General features: G+C 53.7%; 3 protein-coding genes across 9 annotated transcripts in view; 2 read left to right on the top strand and 1 right to left on the bottom strand.

Annotated features, from left to right (window-relative positions):
- Positions 1 to 6,743, top strand: part of IFI35 (interferon induced protein 35) — a 17,459-nt gene extending 10,716 nt beyond the window's left edge. For 2 of the 6 annotated variants that reach the window (XM_017509344.2, XM_017509343.2), the window contains exons 3-7: positions 291 to 441; positions 515 to 621; positions 724 to 910; positions 1,027 to 1,133; positions 1,356 to 1,704. In XM_017509344.2, coding sequence (XP_017364833.1) covers positions 291 to 441; positions 515 to 621; positions 724 to 910; positions 1,027 to 1,133; positions 1,356 to 1,547 — 744 coding nt within the window. In that variant the 3' untranslated portion in view covers positions 1,548 to 1,704. Of the gene's footprint in view, positions 1 to 290; positions 442 to 514; positions 622 to 723; positions 911 to 1,026; positions 1,134 to 1,355; positions 1,717 to 6,618 lie in introns of those variants that run through there. The other 4 variants (XM_037731645.1, XM_037731644.1, XM_037731646.1 and 1 more) reach the window with 3 other exon arrangements.
- Positions 1,853 to 11,662, bottom strand: VAT1 (vesicle amine transport 1). 2 transcript variants are annotated; one of them, XM_017509341.2, is made up of 6 exons: positions 11,157 to 11,658; positions 6,336 to 6,543; positions 5,779 to 5,949; positions 5,587 to 5,676; positions 3,533 to 3,774; positions 1,853 to 3,369 (listed from the first exon to the last, which is right to left on the bottom strand). In XM_017509341.2, the coding sequence occupies exons 1-6, from the start codon at positions 11,565 to 11,567 to the stop codon at positions 3,286 to 3,288; spliced, it is 1,206 nt and encodes a 401-aa protein (XP_017364830.1). In that variant the 5' UTR covers positions 11,568 to 11,658; the 3' UTR covers positions 1,853 to 3,285. The 2 variants fall into 2 exon arrangements, with proteins under 2 accessions (XP_017364830.1, XP_017364831.1); XM_017509342.2 differs by lacking the exon at positions 5,779 to 5,949 and having other exon boundaries at positions 11,157 to 11,662.
- A 2,991-nt stretch (positions 11,663 to 14,653) lies between these two features.
- RND2 (Rho family GTPase 2) lies at positions 14,654 to 18,605 on the top strand. Its single transcript, XM_017509340.1, has 5 exons — positions 14,654 to 14,889; positions 15,398 to 15,485; positions 16,569 to 16,678; positions 17,440 to 17,574; positions 17,806 to 18,605. Exons 1-5 carry the CDS (start codon positions 14,788 to 14,790, stop codon positions 18,052 to 18,054), a joined length of 684 nt encoding a protein of 227 aa, XP_017364829.1. The 5' UTR covers positions 14,654 to 14,787; the 3' UTR covers positions 18,055 to 18,605.
- The last annotated feature ends 3,636 nt before the right edge of the window (positions 18,606 to 22,241 follow it).

Raw genomic sequence — 22,241 nt, 5'->3', positions numbered from 1 at the left:
GAGCCACTGTGCCCGGCCTAATTTTGTGTTTTTAGTAGAGATGGGGTTTCATCATATTGGTCTGACTGGTCTTGAACTTCTGACCTCAGGTGATCCTCCCACCTCAGCCTCCCAAAGTACTGGGATTACAGAGGTAAGCCACCCTGCCCGGGCCTCAACCACTCATTTATCCAGGTTTTCTTTCAGTAAATGTATTTATCTCCAGCAGTCAGTATCAGTGGAATGGAATTGGGGATGCCTTCCTCCTAGGTGGGAATGAGAAACACTCCTACTCCCCTCCCCACTTCCAGGTCTTATTTTCAGTGCCGAAGATCCCCTTGGTATTCCGAGGACACACCCAGCAGGATGGGGAAATGCCTAAGAAGTCTTTAGTTTCCAATTTGAGGATCCACTGCCCTCTGCCTGCAGGCTCTGCTCTGGTCACCTTCGATGACCCCAAAGGTGAGCTCTTGGGGAGTGTCAGGAGACAGGTGGGGAGGATTCCCAGTACTGACCCTGTTTCCCCACCACCCAGTGGCTGAGCAGGTGCTGCAACAAAAGGAGCACACGATCGACATGGAGGAGTGCCGGCTGCGGGTGCAGGTCCAGCCCTTGGAGCTGCCCATGGTCACCACCATCCAGGTGACAGAATGGCAGAATCCTGGGACATGCAAAGGGTGCCGTGCACCTGGGGCTGGGGAAGTGGTGCTGTGTCTGGGACCACCCCTTGCTGTCTCCTGCTAGGTGTCCAGCCAGATGAGGAGCCAGAGGGTGTTGGTCAGTGGATTTCCTGCCAACCTCAGTCTGAGTGAGGAGGAGCTGTTGGACAAGCTGGAGATCTTCTTTGGCAAGACTAAGAACGGGGGTGGCGACGTGGAGGTTCGGGAGCTGCTGCAAGGGAGTGTCATGCTGGACTTTGCTAAGGATGGAGGTGAGGGTCATGCTGACCTCCTACAGGGGAGATGAGGGTACAGAGTGCAGAAGATGAGGGTTCAGGGAGCAGAGAGGACTTGATGCTAAAGGTCCACCCCTCCTTGTTCCCCACAGTGGCCCAGCGCCTGTGCCAGATTGGCCAATTCAGAGTGCCACTGGGTGGGCAGGAAGTCCCTCTGAGAGTCTCTCCCTGCATGAATGGGGAGATCCAGAAGGCTGAGGTAAGTAGGAAAGTGGCGAACAGGGGCTGGGCTGGGTAACCTGTCTGCCTGTCAGGAACTTGCCCAATGAAGGATCAGAGACCCCAAACCCCACTGACCTACCCACCACCAGCCTCTCCAGGCCTCCCGACCCCATACCCCCATGGGGCACTGCCTGCCCTGCCCCCTTCCCCCTGCGCCTTACTCCCACGAGCCTTTGTCATCTCTTGGCTACTTTTCCAGATCAGCTCACAGCCAGTGTCCCGCTCTGTGCTGGTTCTCAACATTCCTGATGTCCTGGATGGCCCGGAGCTGCATGACGTCCTGGAGATCCACTTCCAGAAGCCCACGCGGGGGGGCGGGGAGGTAGAAGCCCTGACAGTCATACCCCAAGGACAGCAGGGCCTAGCAGTCTTCACTTCAGAGTCAGGCTAGGGCCTCCCTTCTCATCCTCCCTGCCCCGTCCCAAGGTTCTCATGCCGGGCTGGACTTGGGTGCCCATGTAGGAGGTCTTTACGTTCACCAACATTGGGGAGGGATTCCACATTGTGAAACACTGCCAAGAACAGTAAAAAGAGCCAGCATGGCATGACGTTCTTCCTCATTTCACTCATGAAAGGAAACCTGGTTTGGGAATGGTAGGAGGCAGGGGGATGGGAAGAAGCCCAGATCTTCCGCCAGCAGAGCTGGCCTTCCAGGAGCTCACCTTCCCCTCCACTCTCAGAGGCAAAGAGCAGGAGCCAGGGTTTGGCTTTTTATTGACACAAACACAAAGGCAGCTGTGGTAATGGGGTGGGGTACACAAAAGCAGAAATCGCACTTCACACATTTAGTCCTCATTTAGACAATGAGGAGGCTGAGCCTGTCCCCCCACCTCCCATTGCAATGGTTGGGGCGATAACCCTCCCTAATCCTAGCTCAGTGAGCAGAGGGAGTGACCTCCCTACCCAGGAAGTCCCCATTTTGGTCACAGTGGCCCAGGTCCTGACCATCCCCCTTTGTACTCCCCTGCTCCATCTCCCCACCCATGTAAACAAAAGTTTTGGGCTGAGTTTGATAAGCTGCCTCTCTGCTTTGAGAAGGCAGTGGGGCCTCCCCTAACTGCAAGGGGAATGTGCTTGGATTTTTACTTTGGTCCCAGAACAAGAAACAGACAGCACTGCCTTTCAGACCTCTGGCTGGTAAATGCCACACGTATCTGCAAGGCTGAGGAAGCTTCCCCGCCTTTCCCCTCAACCACCGCACAGGCAGGACATGGCACAGACCTCGATGAGGGCACCTGTTTTTGCCCTGCTCCCCAGGAGGCTCGGGGCTGCCCCCACCCAATGGCACACAGATTTTTGGCAGTGTTGTGGGACTGGGGAAGAGTGAAACCCCAGCTCCACCAGAACAAGGAAGGCACTGGGGAGAACAGGGGTGGAGAAGGAGGTGGGAGAAGGGTCCTCCTTCTGCCCCACCACACACACACAAGCACAGGTTTTCATTGCTAAGGCACTGAGAACAAATCCAGAGAACTCAGTGAAGGGTGGGGGCTCTGTATCCCTCCTAGAGTTGTGACCTAGGGGAGTAGGTCAGATTCCTGCCCTGTTGTAAGAGGCAGCCTTGGTTAAGAATGGCAGAAAACCTGGAGATGGAAGAAGCCCAATTGTGCTTAAGAAGTTGAGAACAGAGGACAAGGTGGGGACTGGTCAAGCCCAGAGGTGGGCGCTGGTTGGCCCAGGCTGAAGGGACACTAGGGAGAGACAGGTACATGCTGGACTCACAGAGATTGGCCCCATATCCTGAGCTGACATTTCTATTCTTTGGGGAGGCGGCGGGGCAGGGTGGGAGGGAAGACGAGGCAGAGGTGGAAGCTCACAGAACATAACAGTGGGGACTAGCGAACCTTGGCACAAAAGCAGCACAGCAGGCCCGGGGAAAGGGTGGGGGCAGGAAGCAGCCAGCCTCCCTCTGACCCTCCCTGTCCCCTTGGCAGGGCCCAGACATCCAAATGGTCACTTCCCAACCTCTTCAGAGGTCAGGAAGCAGGGAGGGGCAGGGGAGCACGGTCATCACCACAGAGACCTTCGGGGGAGGGAGGGCAGAGCACTATGAGAGGCTGAAATGCAAGTCTGGTGGTCAGCAGAATGCAGCTTCCCGACTTCTCCCTTCACGGGTCTCATAGCCCCTCCTCCTAGTTCTCCTTCTCTGGCCCTGGAACCAGGAGGACCTTGCCCACATTCTTCTTCTCTTGCATCTGCTTCATGGCATCAGCCACCTGGGGAGGAAGGCAAGCTGTGGCTCCCAGTGCTATCCAGCCCCTGGGCAACAAGAGCCAGTGCGATGCAGGCAGCCCTCCTCCTCCCCAAGCATCAGCCCCTTGGGACCCCAGCCTTCTTGAGCCCTACCCAAGCCCTCCCGGCAAAGTCCTCACAAGTCACCTTCTCGAAGGGCCAGACTGAGTCAATGCGGGGCTTGATGTGGCCCTGGTTGTACAGAGCCAGGAGGCGGGCCACCACACCACTGACCAGCTCCACCTCACCCTCCAGGTAGCCCAGGTGGAAGCCACACACAGCCCGGTTGGCCTGCAGCAGCTGCAGAGCTGTCACGCTGAACTGATTCCACCACGTGCGGGCCAGGGCCATCAGGTTCCGTTTGGGGCCTGTCAGCAGGTTGGCCATTCCTGAGGGACAAGGTGACATGGCCTGTGAACCGAGGTGCCAGGCACATCCCTGTGTGCCTGACTCTGTGCTCTCTGTTCCCTGTCATCCCCTTGTGATTCTCCGTACCAGAGCCAGGGAATGATAGGCTAATTCTCAAACTGCTGGTTACCAGGCCCAAACCAACCCTGGCTGACCTAAGATTGATCTAGGGGCCAGGCACTGTGACTCACACCTGTAATCCCCGCAGTTTGGGAGGCTGAGGCGAGAGAATCACTTGCGGTCAGGAGTTCAAGACCAGCCTGGCCAACATGGTGAAACCTTGTTTCCACTAAAAATTCTAAAATTAGCCGGGCATGGTGGCACGTGCCTGTAGTCCCAGCTACTCGGGAGGCTGAGGCAGAAGAATTGCTTGAACCCAGGAGATAGAGGATGCAGTGAGCTGAGATTGTGCCATTGCACTCCAGCCTGGGTGACAGAGTGAGACTTGGCCTTAAAAAAAAAATTAGCCAGGCGTGGAGATGGGCGCCTGTAATCCCAGCTACTCAGGAGGCTGAGGCAGAATTGCTTGAACCAGGGAGGTGGCTGTTGCAGTGAGCCGAGATTATACCACTGTGCTCCAGTATGGGTGACAGACTGAAACCCTCTCTCAAAAAACAAAACAAAACAAAACAAAAAAAAAAAGGTCTAATCTTTTTGTATTTGTTTGTTTGAGTCAGGGTCTCACTTTGCTGCCCGGGCAGTACAGTGCTACCATGCCTGGCTAATTTTCATATTTTTTGTAGATATGAGGTTACATCATGTTGCCCAGGCTGGTCTTAAAGTCCTAGGCTCAAGCACTCCACCTGCCCTGACCTCCCAAAGTGCTGGGATTACAGGCATAAGCCACCATACCTGGCTTATTTTGTCGTGTGAAATACTTTTTTAAATGAAAATGCACCTTGCCTAAGACAACTCAGGGAGGTAGGACAGAAAGAAGGCAGGCTGGTTGTTCAAGAATAATCCCCAAACAAGAATGCAGAATTGGGCCAGGCACGGTGGCTCACGACTGTAATCCCAGCACTTTGGGAGGCTGAGGCAGCTGGATCACCTGAAGTCAGAAGTTCAAGTCGGGCCAAAATGGCGAAACCACACCTCTACTAAAAATAAATTAGCTGGGCATGGTGGTGGACACCTGTAATTCCAGCTACTCGGGAGGGTGAGGCAGGAGAATCACTTGAACCCAAGAGGTGGAGGTTGCAGTGAGCTGAGATCATGCCATTGCACTCTAACTTGGTGACAAAAGCAAAACTCTGTCTCAAAAAACAGAATGTAAGGCCAGGCACGGTGGCTCACACCTGTAATCCCAGTACTTTGGGAGGCCGAGGTGGGCAGATCACCTGAGGTTGGGAGCTCAAGACCAGCCTGACCAACATGGAGAAACCCCATCTCTACTAAAAAAAAAAAAAAAAAAAAAAAAAAAAAAAACAAAAACTTAGCCAGGTGTAGTGGCACATGCCTGTAATCCCAGCTACACAGGAGGCTGAGACAGGAGAATCACTTGAACGCAGGAGGCAGAGGTTGCAGTGAACCAAACAACAAGAAAAAAACTCCATCTCAAAGAATATAGAATTTACTATGACTCACGTGATAAGTTGTGACAGAGAATGAAAAGAGCTGGCACCCAGGAATCAGCAATCTCAATGCAACATACAGGATCATTCTTAACCCTGATCGTCTACAAAGCACCTGAGTCCCTACCCCTTCAGTCCAAAGCCCTGGACCCCTATGTCCCACTCTTTAGACCCTCCCTCCTGCCCTAACATGTTGTCTCCATCCATGACCCACTGACTCACCATAGGTGATGACTTTGCCCATGGGTTTGAGGAGGTTGTAGCCCTTTGCAGTATCTGACCCACCCAGAGGGTCCATGACGATGTCCACTCCTGTCATAGAAAAGGGGAACCCAAGAACATTAGGATTCACAGATCTGCAGCTCCCCTCCCTGTCCTGTCCCTCCCTAACCCCTCCCATGTTCTGCCCCCCACCTTTAGGGGAAATCTTCTTGATCTCATCCACGTAGTCAGTCGTGTGATAGTCGATGGGATGTGTGACCCCATTCTCCTTCAGTGCCTCGTGCTTGCTGGCCGAGGCTGTTCCGAACACTGTCACATTCTCCACTGTACGGCACAGCTGCACGGCAGCCATACCCACACCCCCTGCAGCAAGACACCCGTAAGCAGGGGATATGGAGTTGCCCTAGCCACCAACCACTCCACTGTAGCCTCCCAAGGACTCAGCCCGTGACCTTTGCTTTGCCTAGGCTCATTTTAGGGTCCATGTCCAATTTCCATGACTGAGAAGTGATGGAGAGGGTGGCTAGAGAGGTGGGGGTGCGGGGTGAGGGCACGTTGCTAAGGATAACACACCAGACTAAACCTGGTGCCTGAATGTTACCACGGCAACTCTACTGCAGAGGCCTCTGGGCGCCACAGGCCAAGGCAGCCTGGTGTTGCCATGACAACAATCCAGACAGGCTGCAGGGAAGGGGCCTGGAAGGAAATCTGGGTGGGGTAAGGAGTGATAAAGGGAGGCCCCCTGTCACCTGCAGCCATGTGTACCAAGACGCTGTGGCCAGGCCGTAGGTTGCCAAAGTCAAAGAGGACCATATAGGCTGTAATGTAATTGACGAGCAAGGCAGCGGCTTCCTCAAAGGTCATGGTCTCAGGCATCAGGAAGGTATGGAGCGAGGGCACAGTCACCTCCTCCTGCCACATCCCTGATCGGTTCAACACCATCACCCGGTCTCCTACCTTGAAGAAGAGAAGAAGAGCATTGTTCAGTCACTCATTCATTCACTCCCAAGATATTTACTGATTTTCCCCTAGGTACAAGGCCACCTTCTTCCAGATGAAGTGGCAGAAGCAGCAAAGTAGTCACGGTAATAATAATAATAATAACCTCATCACCAACAACAATAACAACTCACCTTTGGCCGGGCATGGTGGCTCACACCTGTAATCCTAGCACTTTGGGAGGGTGAGGCGGGTGAATCATGAGGTTAGGAGTTCGAGACCAGCCTGACCAACATGTTGAAACCTCGTCTCTACTAAAAATACAAAAATTAGCCAGGCATGGTGGCACACACCTGTAATCCTAGGAGGCTGAGGCAGGAGAATCGGAGGCAGAGGTTGCAGTGAGCTGAGATCGTGCCACTGCACTCAAGCCTGGGCGACAGAGCAAGACTCCGAATTTAAAAAAAAAAGAAAAGAAACAAACAACTCACCTTTACTGAGTGCTGATTGAGGGCCAAGCCCAATTTCAAGTGCTTTATATAAAACGCTCAATTAATCCGTGCATCAGCTCTTTGAGGTAGATACTATCCTTATCACCTTTTTACAGAGCTTACATGTCACTATTGTGTAAGATCCCCGAATGCAAGAAGCTTACAGTTAGGGCAGCATGAAGTATTGTGGAAGAGATCAAACTGCTGTGGTTACAAAAGTGGTCTCCACTGTTTACTGACTGTGTGACTTTGAACAAATAAAAATTACTTAATCTTTTTGAGCTCCAGTTTTTTGTTTGTTTGTTTGTTTGTTTTTGAGACAGAGTCTGGCTCTATCGCCAGGCTAGAATGCAGTGGCGCGATCCTGGCTCACTGCAACTTCCGTTTTCTGGTTCCAAGCAATTCTCCTCCCGAGTAGCTGGGACTAGAGGAACGCACCACCATGCCCGGCTAATTTTTTTTGTATTTTTAGTAGAGATGGGGTTTCACCGTGTCGGCCAGGATGGTCTCCATCTCTTGACCCCATGATCTGCCCGCCTCGGCATCCCAAAGTGCTGGGATTACAGGCGTGAGCCATCGTGCCCAGCTGAGCTCCAGTTTTCTTATCTGTCAATTAGAACAGTTATCAGGACCAAATGGAAAAAAAACAACAACCATTTTCAGCACAACGTCTGGCACATAAGCACTTAGCAATGTTAGCCAATAATAATAATAACAACAATAACATAATAGCAAGGAAGTCACACAAACAACCAAAATAAGACGGCACTTTATGATCAGCTGGTATGGTGAGCTTCATCTGCTACCAAAGTGCAGATAAAGTTCTCTGAGCACTTACAGCAGGGTGTGATCACCTCGGGAGAAGTGTGTTTGAGCCAGCACTGGGAGCACAGAAAACACGTCCACTCAGAGATGGTGCAGGAGGGGTGACAGACGAGGGCTACACAGGCCTGTGCAGCAGTAAAAGGCTTTCCCCCCCACCAGAGCCACTGTGCAGGAGGGAAAGGGGGCAAAGATAACAGAACCTGTCCCTCCAGCTTAGCAAGTGAAGTCAAGGGAAGGGAAGGGAAAAGGAGGGAGTGTCAGGAGAAAAGACCTCTCTGCGCTCTCTGAAGAGCATGGAGAGGGAGGTGTGGGTGCTGTTCTGGGACAATCCTGGTCTGTCTTGATCCCTTTGAGGAATGATGGCAATTCTGTATATTAACAAGAGTTAGGGTCCATGGGGAAGGGGAATGGGACTCCCACAAAAGCAATTTTTGTTTGTTTTTTTGAGTTGGAGTCTTGCTCTGTCACCCAGGTTAGAGTACAGTGGTGTGATCTTGGCTCACTGCAACCTCCGCCTCCTGGTTTCAAGCGATTCTCTTCCCTCAGCCTCCTGAGTAGCTGGGATTTCAGGTGCCTGCCACCGCGCCAGGCTAATTTTTGTATTTTTTGGTAGAGACTGGGTTTCACCATCTTGGCCAGGCTGGTCTTGAACTTCTGACCTCGTGATCCACCTGCCTCGGCCTCCCAAAGTGCTGGGATTATAGGTGTGAGCCACTGCGCCTGGCCACATAAGCCCTTTTTTATGTCCTCAAGCCCCCACACTCCACTGAAGAGGAGAACTGAGGGATGCTGGGGTCTTTCCTTCCAAGTTCTGGTCTGAGATGAGGGCTGTAGAATGAGAACAATGGAAGTCCTCCACCCAGGGACTCAGGACTAGCAGACACAGAACAACCAGGAGAGCTTTGAGGAGTGCACTGCTCATTTGGGGTCGTGGCCAGTCCCAGATTTGGCCCAGAACAAGTCTCACCCTGTCTCATGCTAACCCTCAGCCTATCCAGATCAGGGCCATGACCTTCCCCAGCCCAGAAGGGAGGAGGAGGGAGAGAGAGAGAGAGAAGGGCCCTCCCTGCAGAATCCAGGCTCTTACATCAGATTCTTGCCCTGGACAGGATATCCTGTATTTACCAGGCGGAAAGTGTGGGGAGGGGAGGTGAGGTGGGTGGCCTTCAACAGTAACATGAACTACAACTACCCCTAAAAAACATTCCTCCTAGCACCTTCTCAAGAGTGGGATCATTTAGAAGTCAGTTTGAGGGTGGGGCCAGAGCTGAATTCACAGGGAAGCCTTTAAGAAGCTGTTTGCGGCCAGGCGTGGTGGCTCACGCCTGTAATCCCAGCACTTTGGGAGGCCGAGGCGGGTGGATCATGAGGTCAAGAGATCGAGACCAACCTGATCAACATAGTGAAACCCCGTCTCTACTAAAAATACAAAAAATCAGCTGGGCATGGTGGCGCATGCCTGTAATCCCAGCTACTCAGGAGGCTGAGGCAGGAGAATTGCCTGAACCCAGGAGGCGGAGGTTGCGGTGAGCCGAGATCGCGCCATTGCACTCCAGCCTGGGTAACAAGAGCGAAACTCCGTCTCAAAAAAAAAAAAAAAAAAAAAGAAGCTGTTTGCTTGGGAGGCCGAGGCGGGTGGATCATGAGGTCAAGAGATCAAGACCATCCTGGTCAACATGATGAAACCCCGTCTCTACTAAAAATACAAAAATTAGCTGGGCATGGTGGCACATGCCTGTAGTCCAAGCTACTCAGGAGGCTGAGGCAGGAGAATTGCTTGAACCCAGGAGGCAGAGAGCGCGGTAAGCGGAAATCGAGTCATTGCGCTGGAGCGTGGGCAACAAGAGTGAAACTCCGTCTCAAAAAAAAAAAAAGAAGCTGTTTGCATACAGGATGAATCCAACAAACCTGGCTCTGGTATCTGGGGCTGGCAGGTCTGCAAAGAGGCTGCATCTGAGAGGCCTCTCTTTGCAGGGTCTGCTTTAAAAAGAAACCCCTGGCTGGGCGAGGTGCTCATGCCTGTAATCAATTCCAGCACTTTGGGAGGCCGAGGCAGGTGGATCACCTGAAGTCGGGCATTTGAGACCAGCCTGACCAACATGGAGAAACCCCGTCTCTACTAAAAAATACAAAATTAGCCCAGCATGATGGCTCATGCCTGTAATCCCAGCTACTCAGGAGGCTGAGGCAGGAGAATCACTTGAACCAGGGAGTCGGAAGTTGCGGTGAGCCGAGATCATGCCATCGCACTCCAGCGTGGGCAACAAGAGCAAAACTCCGTTTCAAAGCGCGCACACACCCCTCCACCACACACACACACACAGAAAACCCTCAACAAATGGCATGCTGAGGCCTCATCCCAGGTCTCTCAAAAAGCTGAACATTTTGAGTTCTCCGGTGTCCAGGGTTGTGGCCAAGATTAATGATAAAAGAGGAGAAACAGGCCTGCAGACTTGGCCAACCTGTTCAAGGAGCCACACCTCTCCGTTCCAGTCCAAACCTTTGGCACTGGGGTTTCTGAAATGGGGGTCCTCCGCAGGGGGAATGCAGAGGGGGGTCCCACTCCCTGCACCGGGCGTTCCCAAGGGCAGCCCCGAGTCGTGGCCCGATGGCTGAGTCACAGGAGGAGGAGATACTGCAGTCACGAGAGACTCAGCCCAAGACAAAGATCGGGTGGCCCAATCCCGCCTGGCCCACCCCAAAACCAGATCGGCGGTGTGAGGCTGGTGGCGGTGGGGGAGCAAGGCTCTCTCTCCTCCATGATGGGCGTGTCTCGTCTCTTTGGCCTTGCTCTGGGAGGGGCCGCCTCACACCCCCACAGACCACGGGGCTGCATGTGACCAGGGCTCTGGCACGGCCGCGGTGCCCCCGCCCAACCCCGAAGGCAGAGCCCCTCAAGCTCCCTCGGGGAAAGGTGGCACTAACCGTCACTCACAGTCACAGACTGCAATTACCCAGGGGGTGAGTGTTTGGTGGGCAGGGGTACAGGTGTGGTTTTAATGGGGATGGTAGGGACTGTAGAGTCGTTCTGCGCATGCGCAATGGCGCCTTATTGTTCCCCGCCCCCCCACCAGCACCGCTTATGGGCGGCGGCCACAACTACAAATGGTTGGGGAGGGGGCGATAATTCCGTCTTCCCTCCTCACATAAATGCGGTTCTCCAGGAGTCCCAAAACACAAGTTCCTTTCCTACGCTTTCCATGCTCGTGCACCCAGGACCGCGAGTCTTCCCGCCCTGCCACACCCCCAGCGCCCGCCCACTGGTGCCCCACTGCCCCTTGGCCTCCGCAGCCCTGCCCTGCGCAGCCCGCTCACCTTGCGGTCGCTGACTCCCTCGCCCACGGCGATCACGACGCCCGCGCCTTCCATGCCCGGAGTGACGGGCAGCGGCGGGAGCCGGTCGTACAGCCCCTGCCTGGCCATGAGGTCTGCGAAGTTGAGCCCGCAGGCCCGCACGCGCAGTGTCAGCTGGCCAGGCCCGGGGGCCGGGGGCGCGGCCGGCCGGCTCTGCAGCTTCACCTTGTCGTAGCCTCCAAAGCCAGTGAGCACCAGGCAGCGCAGCGGCGGCGGCGAGGCGGCGGCGGCGGCCCCTTCAGAGGCTGCGGGCTGCTGGGGGTCGCTCGCTGCCTCGGCTTTCGGGTGCGGCGAAGAGGCGTCTTCCCCGGCCCCTGCCTCGGCCGCCGCCACCACGGTGGCCGCCTCAGCTACCTCTCTCTCGGCGGACATGGCTGGGACTCCCGACGACAGCGCACAGCTGGACGGAGAGTACACAGCTGGGGAGGGCGGGGCGCGTCGAGAAGAGCCGCGGCAGCGAGCTCCAGCGGGAGGGGCGGGGCTGGAGGGGGGGCGCCGGGAGGGGGCGGAGCCTCGCGCGCAGACTTAAAGGGCCAGGGCTACAGCGGCGCGAGCTGGGAGAGCACGAAAAAGGGAACAAGGAACGTCGGTGGTCCTGGGATCAAGCAGGCCGCGATTTATTTATTCATATTCAACCTTATTCAAATTAAAAACTATGTTAAGGGATAGGCCGGGCACGGTGGCTCACGCCTGTAATCCCAGCACTTTGGGAGGCTAAGGCCGGTGGGTCATTTGAGGTCAGGAGTTCAAGACCAGCCTGGCCAGCATGGTGAAACTCCCGTCTTTACTAAAAATACAAAAATTAGCCGGGCAGTAGTGGCAGGAGCCTGTAATCCCAGATACTCGGGAGGCTGAGGCAGGAGAATCGCTTGAGCCTGGGAGGCGGAGGTTACGGTGAGCAGAGATTGCGCCACTGCACTCCAGTCTGGGCGATAGAGTGAGATTCTGTCTCAAGAAAAAAGTTAAGGGGCAGTCCCAAAACTTGAACTTACATGAGATTTCATATTTGGCGAGTCAGCCACCCGTGGACTGGAGCCCAATTAAATTGTGTCTCAGGCTTTGACTCTACCTTTATGTAACCCAGGTAGGGATGAGACTTCATTCACTCTGATCTTGAAGAGGCAAAGTAGGAGCATGGAGACAAAGCCTTTAAAACTTTCTGACTTTGGTGTTAATGTTCTGTTCCTCAGTTTCCCTTCTATAAAATAGTAATGATGCTATGTGCTCTGGTTATGTTTTTATTTTTTATTTTTTTTTTAATACAGGGTCTCACTCTGTCACCCAGGCTGACGAGGTAGTGCGATCACGGCTCCCTGCAGCGTGAAACTCCCGGGGCTCAAGCAATCTTCCCACCTCAGCCTCCTGAATAGCTGGGACCACAGGCGTGTGCCGCCACGCCCAGCTAATTTTATTTTTTATTACTCTTTGCAGAGCAGGGCTACCCCATAGGCAGTGTGCCTAGAGTGGTCAAACCCAGATAATTTTTAATTTATTTTATTTATTTTATTTTTTTTTTGAGACGGAGTTTCGCGCTTGTTACCCAGGCTGGAGCGCAATGGCGCCATCTCGGCTCACCGCAACCTCCGCCTCCTGGGTTCAGGCAATTCTCCTGCCTCAGCCTCCTGAGTAGCTGGGATTACAGGCATGTGCCACCATGCCCAGCTAATTTTTTGTAGTTTTAGTAGAGACGGGGTTTCACCATGTTGACCAGGATGGTCTCGATCTCTTGACCTTGTGATGCACCCGCCTCGGCCTCCCAAAGTGCTGGGATTACAGGCTTGAGCCACCGCGCCCGGCCCTTAATTTATTTTTTCTAGAGACAAGGTCTCACTACGTTGCCCAGTATGGTCTTGAACTCCTGCACGTAAGCATGCCTCCCAAAGTGCTGAAATTACAGGCGTGAGCCACCGCGTTCGGCTTCTAGTTATTGCCTCAGCCTCCCCAGTAGCTGGGACTACAGGCACGCGCCACCATGCCCGGCTAATTTTTGTATTTTTAGTAGAGACGAGGTTTCACTATATTGGCCAGGCTGGTCTCGAACTCCTGACCTCGTATTCTGCCTGTCTCGGCCTCCCAAAGTGCTGGGATTACAGGCATGAGCCACCACATCCGGCCAAAAGAGCACTTTTTTTTTTTTTTTTTGAGACAGAGTCTTGCTCTGTCACCAGGTGCCAGGCTGGAGTGCAGTGATGCGATCTCGGCTCACTGCAGCCTCCACCTCCCAGGTTCAAGCAATTCTTCTGCCTCAGCCTCACGTAGCTGGGACTACAGGCGCGTGCCACCACGCCCAGCTAATTTTTGTGTTTTCCACCGTATTGTAATTTTGTATTTTTCACCATATTGGCCAGGCTGGTCTCAAACTCCTGACCTCGTAATCCACCCACCTTGGCCTCCCAAAGTGCTGGGATTACAGGCGTGAGCCACCACGCCGGGCCAAAAGCAGTTTTAAAAGGTAAAGCCTACAAAAATTAGCAGAGCATGGTGGCGTGCGTCTGTAGTCCCAGCTACTCGGGAGGCTGAGGCAGGAGAATTGCTTGAACTCGGCAGTCGGAGGTTGCAGTGAACTGAGTGAGATTGCGCCCCTGCACTCCAGCCTGGGCAACAGAGCGAGACTCGTCTCAAAATAAATAAACAAATAAATAAAATAAAAGGTAAAAAATGCCATGCAAATGCGTTATCAGTGGTTTGATTATTGTTAGACTCTGAATGCAGCCTGACTTTGGGCTTAGCTCTGGCTCCAGCAGAGCAGGGCTGTCACCGTGGCGGTTATTTCTCTTCCTCCTCATCTCTTTCTCCCCAAGCATCCACCAGAGGACGCAGCGCCCCCAAAACTTTGCACCCAGTGCTTGGCTGGAGGAACTCAGTCCATGCTTCTCTGCTGGTCTGGGCCCGCGGTTAAGTCAACGAAACCCGAGACCCGGCTGCCCGTTGCCATGGGGACGGAAAGCTATGACGTCACCACCGTCCGGTGGGTGTGCTGGGGTTCACCCTCCCATTTCCCCAAGACCTCCTGCCGGGACATGAGCGGAGGCGGGAGAGAAAACGAAAAAGGCTCCCTTCTTCCCCTAGCATCTTTCTCCCTCCGTGTTCAGGGAGTGGATGGCTGTTGCTGTGCTGTCCGCACGGGCACACCTGCGTGCACGCGTGGGTACACAGCAGGCCCCAGCTTCGCGCGTGTGCCGCTCACATTCTAACCCTAAGAACTTCGCCTGAACTCTACCCTGCCCTTATCTCCAAGGAAGTCCTATAAGCCCTGTTCGGCAGATCCCAAACCGGCAGGGGCCCCTCAGAGCAAGCTGGCGCGCTGGACCCCGGCTCTGAGGCCTCTGTTCCTGGGGCTCCGCCCAAATCTGCTGGGCCCCGCCCCCTGGCTGCGCGGGTGGGAGGCGGGGCCGGGGGGGCGCGGCCGCCGGGCTGGGGGCGGGGCGGAGGGGGGGCCGCAGTCCCGGGGCGGGGGCTCAGCGCGAGCCCGCGAGATGCCGGTGTCGGCTGCCCGAGCGGCTGCAGCTGCAGCGGCGGGGGAGGCGGCGGCAGAGGAGGCGGCGGGGCCCGGGAGGGGGGTGGCGTGGGGGACCGGCGCGTAGCCGGGACCATGGAGGGGCAGAGCGGCCGCTGCAAGATCGTGGTGGTCGGAGATGCGGAGTGCGGCAAGACGGCGCTGCTGCAGGTGTTCGCCAAGGACGCCTATCCCGGGGTGAGGGACCGGTGTCTTCGGAGGGGGACGCTAAGGCTGCTGGGGGTGGGTGACAGGGGCCCTGGGGACGGATGGGAACGGGTACTCGGGTAACCAGGGACAAGAGAGGGGGCCTCGGAGGACGAGGGGGAGACGTTGGGGGCTCAGGAAGGACTGCAGAGGATTGGGGTGGGAGGAATTAGGGAGCAGGGTGAGAGATGGTTGGGGTTTGGGAGAACCAGAGCATCTGGGAGGGAGGGCAAGGGGAATGTCGGAGGTCCTGGGCAATGGAGAGGGGAAGAACTAGGGGGCTGAAGGTACGAGAAAGGACCAGGAGGAGGACTGGGAGCTTAGCAGAGATTCTGCGGGGGGTGGGGGGGGCAGGAACTCCTGGGATCTCCCCTTTGCCCAATCCCAGACCAACTTGTGTACAGGGGCAGGGCTGGACCGGGTGTGGGAGTGAGGAGGGCATTTGTCTGTGGTGAGGACTTGGAGAGAGGATCTCATCTGGATCCATCCATATCTGCAGAGTTATGTCCCCACCGTGTTTGAGAACTACACCGCGAGCTTTGAGATCGACAAGCGCCGCATTGAGCTCAACATGTGGGACACTTCAGGTAGCCAAGTCCCTGGGGGTCACCCTGGCTTCCAAGGTGGCCCACTCTGTCCCCTCCCTTGGCTAGATCCTTAGGTTCCAGGTCAGCCCAGCCCATCCATCTAATTCCAGCAGGAAGGAAAAGTCAATTTTCTACTTAAAGCCAGGGAAACTGAGGCAGAACTTGCAAAGCCTGACAGAAACCATGTCCTGAATGAGAAAGCCTAGGATCTGGGCCCCTCAACTGGGTTCTGCCTACCTGGGAAAGTTGGGAAGGAATGGCTTTTAATTTGGAACATGTTTCTTAGGAGATAAGTCTGGGTTTAGAAAAGACATTTAGCGGTGGCTCACACCTGTAATCCTAGCACTTTGGGAGGCCAAGGTGGGCAGATTACCTGGGGTCAGGAGTTCGAGACTGGCCAACATGGTGAAACCCACAAAAATTAGCCGGGTGTATGGTGTGCGCTTGTAATCTCAGCTACCCAGGAGGCTGAGGCAGGAGAATCACTGGAACCTGGGAGGCAGAGGCTGCAGTGAGACAAGATCCAGCCACTGCACTCCAGGCTGGGTGACAGAGTGAGACTCTGTCTCAAAAAAAAAAAAAAAAAAAAGAGAAGACATTTAGAATGTCTTGAGTGAAGGGCGGGCATTGGGACTATTTCTCTCAACTGAACTAGAAATCTGAGGTCAAGTCCCAGGAGGATGGGAGTATTCTCCCTGCCACTGCTTTTTCTCCACCTGGCCCAGGGAGGGTTATTATTTTTACAAGAGTTCCCTTCAGGGATTAGGTTGCCAAAGCCCAGAAAGCACATGCAACATTTCATGAGAATGTAGATTTCCTGAGCTTCTCAAAGGGGTCCAAACCTCAGTCAAGATTAAAATTATTGCTTTTTAAACCCCTAGGGAAACAGAGAGCCATTTCCCACCATCTCACCTCCCTTCTGCCTGTTCCCTCGCTTGGGAAACACAGACTCTATGATGAGTATCAATGATTGCTCTTTTCCATTCTCTGCTCCCGGCATCCCTTGACCAAGCTCTCTAAGGTCTCCCATTCCCTTCCAGGCCTCCCACCCACTCAGGCCCCTCATGCTCTGTCTTCCTTCAGGTTCCTCTTACTATGATAACGTCCGGCCTCTGGCCTATCCTGATTCTGACGCTGTGCTCATCTGCTTCGACATTAGCCGACCAGAAACACTGGACAGTGTTCTCAAGAAGGTGGGAGCCTGGGGAAATAGGGCAGCTACACCAAGGGGGACCAGACACCATTGTCCTGACACACGGTGGGCCAGGAGGAGGGAGTGATGGCTGGGGTATGGCCATCAGCTGGTTAGCAGGTGAAGTTCTCATCCCTGCCACCCCTTCCTCCAGCCCCCATCCCTCCCAGCCACCCCCTTTCTGAAAGTCCTCAGAGCTAAGGGAGGTGGGGGAGTGAAGGGAGAAGTACTCACAGGATTCCTCCTCTGCTCTTCCCAACTCCTTGGGGTTGAGAGCCTCAGATGGAGGAGATGGGATGGGAATGCTGATCCTGGAGCTCAGCAAAGCCCTGTGGCCTCCTCTCCAGGCCCCTATTTCCATGAGAAAAGCTGGTGGTGAATGGACAGAAGTCAGCTAGGGCAGCCCCAGTTCCCAGGTGGGGGAGGGGAGGGGAGGGGAGGATAAGTTTGTTCCCAGGAAAGAGAGTATGGGAAAGGCGAGTGGGAATGGGAAGGTTCCAGGCTGGCAGACCCTTCATAGCCACTGTGGGAGAAGAGTCCGCAGGCCCACACCAGCCCTCTCCTCCCCCTGCTTCCCTCTCACTCCATCCTGCTCTCAACCCAAGCCTAGCATTCTCACCTCCTTCCTCATGTGGAGAGTCCAGAGGGATACATGGTTTCTGCACGCTGTGAGGAAGAGAGGGCACACTGCTGGCATGGAGCAGGGGCTCACCCTGTGCCTCCCTCCACCCCTCCACAATTCTCTTTTCTTCCCCTACATAGTGGCAAGGAGAGACTCAAGAGTTTTGCCCCAATGCCAAGGTTGTGCTGGTTGGCTGTAAACTGGATATGCGGACTGACCTGGCCACACTGAGGGAGCTGTCCAAGCAGAGGCTTATCCCTGTCACACATGAGCAGGTGGGACCCTTGACCTCGGACTTCTGACAGCCTAGACCTGTCACCTCTACCCCTTCAGTCTCTGATTTGAAAACACCCTACCTGGCTCATCCCTTGTCCTGGCCTGTGACCTCTGACCTGATCCCTTGACCGCCCCCAGCCGTGACCTTCAACCCCAGCCCTCAGCCTCCATGTCCCTTTCTAAACTTCAGGCTAAGACGTATAACTTTCTCCCATGCACTCCTTTTCCAGGGCACTGTGCTGGCCAAGCAGGTGGGGGCTGTGTCCTACGTGGAGTGCTCCTCCCGGTCCTCTGAGCGCAGCGTCAGGGATGTCTTCCATGTGGCCACCGTGGCCTCCCTTGGCCGTGGCCATAGGCAGCTGCGCCGAACTGACTCACGCCGGGGAATGCAGCGATCCACTCAGCTGTCAGGACGGCCAGACCGAGGGAATGAGGGCGAGATACATAAGGATCGAGCCAAGAGCTGCAACCTCATGTGAGGGGCTAGGAGGGGGCAGGGTGTGAAGCGGGTGGTGAGGGACACAATTGTTTCCCTGCCTGCGCCCAGGCTTCCTGACCTCCTGAGCCTGTCTGGGAAGTCTGGGCAGGCAGAGCAAGCAATTCTTCTGGCAGGGGAGCTGGAGGGCAGAAGGGCATCATTTCTCATATCCTCCTCCCTTCTCTTCTCCAGTGGATGTTGAGGGAGCTGACAGGGCTGGCATCTGGGGCATGAACTGGGATGGGGCAGGTGGGGGTTAGGGAAGCTGGTATCAAACAGTGACCTCAGTGGAGTCTCCTATGTGAAGGGTACCCTCCCTCTCCACCCCCACCCTCCATATCCTGGTTCTCCATATCCAAGGAAAATGTCCATTCTGTGACCTTCTCTTTTCCTCTCTTCTCACTTGTGCAGCTGTTCTCACTCATCTTAACCTCTAGGCAACATGCACTAAATTCAAAAGCAAGGAGAAACCCCTCCCCCCATCAGTCCACAAGGCTTAGAACCTCCCTTGCCCCAGTAGTCACCCAATAAAGCCCAAGTCCATGGAAAACGGCTGTGGCTTTAGTTTCATTGCTTTTTAAAAAATCAATCTACCAATCTCTAGCAGTAGGAGGGAAAGTTAGACCTCAGCAGGGGAACTTTCCTGTCCATGTCCACAGGTGGAGCAGAGGACAAAGCCATAGTTTGGATCATTAGTGTCCTTTTAGGAGCCAGAATTGGGAGGAGACACCCTGGGACTGTTCATCCCAGTTAATGAAGTGGGCAATTCTCAGGCCATTAGGGGGTTTTAGAGCAGCTGACATGCAATTAGTCAGCATTTCTCAGCCCAGCCAGGCCTGCTGCTAGTGGGAGCTAGCTCACCATCAGTACACTCACCATCAGATCCTGCTCACCATCAGTACCCCTGGCTTGGAGCTTGCTGGTGCCCTGGGGATTGCAGGGGTAGGGAGGCATCAAAAGGCTCCACGTCACAGAAGCTAACCCTGTACAGTGTGCAGTGTCCCCCAAGGGGTCAGTAGTTTGATTCTGGGGTCTCCTGAGGGGCTCGGGCCAGGGACCTTTCTCTCCTTCCATGCTGAGTTCCTTGATGACTTTCAGGGGAGCATCAGCTGTGAGTTAGAGTCACCCTTACCCTGTCTCTTAAAGGAAAGACGGTGGAGGGGATTGCCGAGCGCCTGTTGTCAGGAAAGACAGTGCTGGTCTGTTTTCTCGGAGTCTGGTTTCAGATTGTCCTGTATTCCCTCCCTGGCTGTGGTCCCACTGGCCTCTTTTCGGTGACATTCTCCCCCAGGAACCATCCCTGGCCCTTCCCTCCCCCAGCTCCACCCCCTGCCCCAGCCCCAGCCAGTTCTTCCAGACACTGAAGAGAACATTGATCTTATGGGACTATCTGTGGGATCCCACCCAAATTTATAGCCCACTCCTTCATTTAGCAAATATGTACTGAACACCAAGTGTGTGTCACACACTGGCTTGGGAGATTGCAAGGACCAGTCTCTCAGCTTCTGGAGGCCAGCCCAGTGTGGAGGAGCAGTATCTCAGGTGTGAAGGTGCCGTGGCTGAGGGATTTTTTTTTTAATTTAAATTTTGTTTAACAGTTCTGGGTATGGAGGCCGAGAGATATTTGTACATGTATGGGGTGCTATGGGAGCTCTTTTGCAGCCTGAGAAGCCAGTCCTATGAGCCAGGGCCTGAGGGTTGAAGAGGAGTTTGCCAGGTGGGGAAGGGGTAGGAAAGGCACTCTGGGCAGAGGGTACAGCATGTGTAAACACGTGGGGATGAGAACGAGCATGGCACTGTTGGGGCTCCCATGGCAGGGAGAGTAGAAGACAAGGCTGGGAAAAGGAACCAGGGTTTCATTCTGAGGATGTGAGGAGCCACCAGGAATTTCAGGCAGAGAGTGAAGTGATCAGATTTGTTTTTTGGATAGATGGTTATCTGGATGAGGTATTAGGGCTGGGAGATTTGGCTTTGAGATGTGCCATTTAAAATAGCTTCTCAGTGGTGGCTCACACCTATAATCCCAGCACTTTGGGAGGCCAAGCTGGGAGGATGGCTTGAGGCCAGGAGTTCGAGGCTGCAGTGAGCTATGATCATGCCATTATCTTCTAGCCTGAGTGTCAGAGTGAGATCCTGTCTCTAAAAAAAAAAAAAAAAATAATAATAATGGAAGCCAGAAGGCAGAGGAATGACACCATATACCAAGAGCTAAAAAAAAAAAAAAAAAGCTTCTCCTTTCCCTTATGCCAGGTTCTAGTCTTGAGAGAACAGGAAATCCCTACCCACTACTGCCTGGCTCATCAGATACCACTATCCCAACCTCTCTTATGTGACTGGTCCATATCAGCCAGTCTGAAAGTCTAGGACACTTCAACGACATTTGAAATTAAGTGCTCTTGGGTAACCACCCCTTCAGACTGAGACCTGGTTAGGGACTGACTCAAGGACCCCGAGTCCTGGGCTAAAGGTACAGGAGAAGGCAGGGCTCCAGGCCCAGCGAGGTGGATCTCCATCTGTCTCTGAGGACTGACCCTTTCCCTACCAGGACCTGCCATAAAAACCGACTTGTGGTTTTTAGCTGAGTGGCTTCTCTTTTCCACTTTGGGCTTCTCAGTGCATAGCAGGTTCAAGCCTGCAACCACCAAAGTGTAGAGAGTGGAGAGTTTGTGTCCCCTCTTTCCTCCAACCTCCATCTCCTGCCATGTGAGCTCAGGGAATGCAAATGCATTTCAATATCCCCCTAAAGCAAACATAATTAGAAAGATCAATCAGCTAGAGGAACCCCGAAAGTTTAATACATTTTCAATACCACCAGGAATGGATTTTTGGTCCCATTCTGCAGGTCTCAGTTGCCAGATGTTTTATTTCTGGGGAGGAGGGCTCTGGGCTGAGGAGCTCAGTGGGTGGGAGGAGGAAATGGGACTGTTCCTAATTCCCAAAGAGGATCTCTGTAGACTGGAGGGAGGGGACCTTACTCCCTCCCCTACCACAGATGCAGGAGTCACCCAGCTTCCTTCTCCACAGCTGTTTCCCTCACAAATTAGACACTGGTTTGGGAAACAATGTAGCCTCGTTAATCATTTAATGAAATGAAATAAACAACTAATCACACTGTGATGCCAGTGTTTTTTTTTTTTTTTTTTTTTTTTGAGATGGAGTCTCACTCTGCCATTCAGGCTGGAGTACAGTGGTGTGATCTCGGCTCACCGCAACCTCCGCCTCCTCCCGGGTTCAGGCAATTCTCCTGCCTCAGTCTCCTGAGTAGCTGGGATTACAGGCACGCGCCACCATGCCCAGCTAATTTTTTGTAGTTTTAGTAAAGACGGGGTTTCACCATATTGACCAGGATGGTCTCGATATCTTGACCTCATGATCCACCCGCCTCGGCCTCCCACAGTGCTGGGATTACAGGCTTGAGCCACCGCGCCCGGCACTCTCTTCAGTTTCTTTTCTCTCATTCTTCATTGTAACTATATCAAGCCTCTTAATGACTCTTTCTTATTCCTGCTCTTCCATAAATGACCTTGCTGTCTGTTTTCCAGAAACATAAAAACATATTGACATCTTTTTCTCCTTTGTTTCCAGCACCATGTAAGAAGTGACCCATCTTTATGTGTAAGACTTCTGCATCTGGATTCTTTGTCCTTCTTCTTCCCTTAGGTCTTTCTTCTGTTGAGTCCTTCTGATTTTTTTTTTGTTTGTTTCTTTGGTTTCTTTTTTCTTTTTTGAGATGGAGTCTCGCTCTGTTGCCCAGGCTGGAGTGTTGTGGTGTGATCTCAGCTCACTGCAACCTCCACCTCCCAGGTTCAGGCGATTCTCCTGCCTCAGCCTCCAGAGTAGCTGGGATTATAGGTGGGTGCCACCATGCCAAACTAATTTTTGTATTTTTAGTAGAGATGGGATTTTATCATATTGGCCAGGCTGGTCTCGAACTCCTGACCTCATGATCTGCCCCCGTTGGCCTCCCAAAGTGCTGGGATTATAGGTGTGAGCCACTGTGCCCAGCCTCTTTTCGTTTTTCATAAGTTATTGGGGAACAGGTGATATTTGGTTGCATGAGTAAGTTCTTTAGTAGTGATTTGTGATATTTTGGTGCACCCGTCATCTGAGCAGTATACACTGCATTATATTTGTAGTCTTCTATTCTTTGCCCCCCTTGCACTCTTCCCCTCAAGTCTCCGAAGTCCA

The sequence above is a fragment of the Cebus imitator genome, unplaced genomic scaffold, assembly GCF_001604975.1.
Source record: "Cebus imitator isolate Cc_AM_T3 unplaced genomic scaffold, Cebus_imitator-1.0 Scaffold415, whole genome shotgun sequence".
Lineage (NCBI taxonomy): Eukaryota > Metazoa > Chordata > Mammalia > Primates > Cebidae > Cebus > Cebus imitator.
Note: the sequence above shows the minus strand (reverse complement) of the source record. Positions and strands in the feature narration are given on the sequence as shown.

Bases quoted from the DNA above. Each gene is read 5' to 3' on its own strand.
- RND2 (XM_017509340.1), top strand. From the start codon at position 14,788: ATGGAGGGGCAGAGCGGCCGCTGCAAGATCGTGGTGGTCGGAGATGCG. The intron at 15,486-16,568 runs GTAGCCAAGTCC...GTCTTCCTTCAG, and splicing joins CAACATGTGGGACACTTCAG to GTTCCTCTTACTATGATAAC. The intron at 16,679-17,439 runs GTGGGAGCCTGG...TCCCCTACATAG, and splicing joins TGGACAGTGTTCTCAAGAAG to TGGCAAGGAGAGACTCAAGA.
- VAT1 (XM_017509341.2), bottom strand. From the start codon at position 11,567: ATGTCCGCCGAGAGAGAGGTAGCTGAGGCGGCCACCGTGGTGGCGGCG. The intron at 6,544-11,156 runs GTGAGCGGGCTG...CTCTTCTTCAAG, and splicing joins AGGGAGTCAGCGACCGCAAG to GTAGGAGACCGGGTGATGGT. The intron at 5,677-5,778 runs GTGGGGGGCAGA...TTTCTATGACAG, and splicing joins CAAGAAGATTTCCCCTAAAG to GAGTGGACATCGTCATGGAC.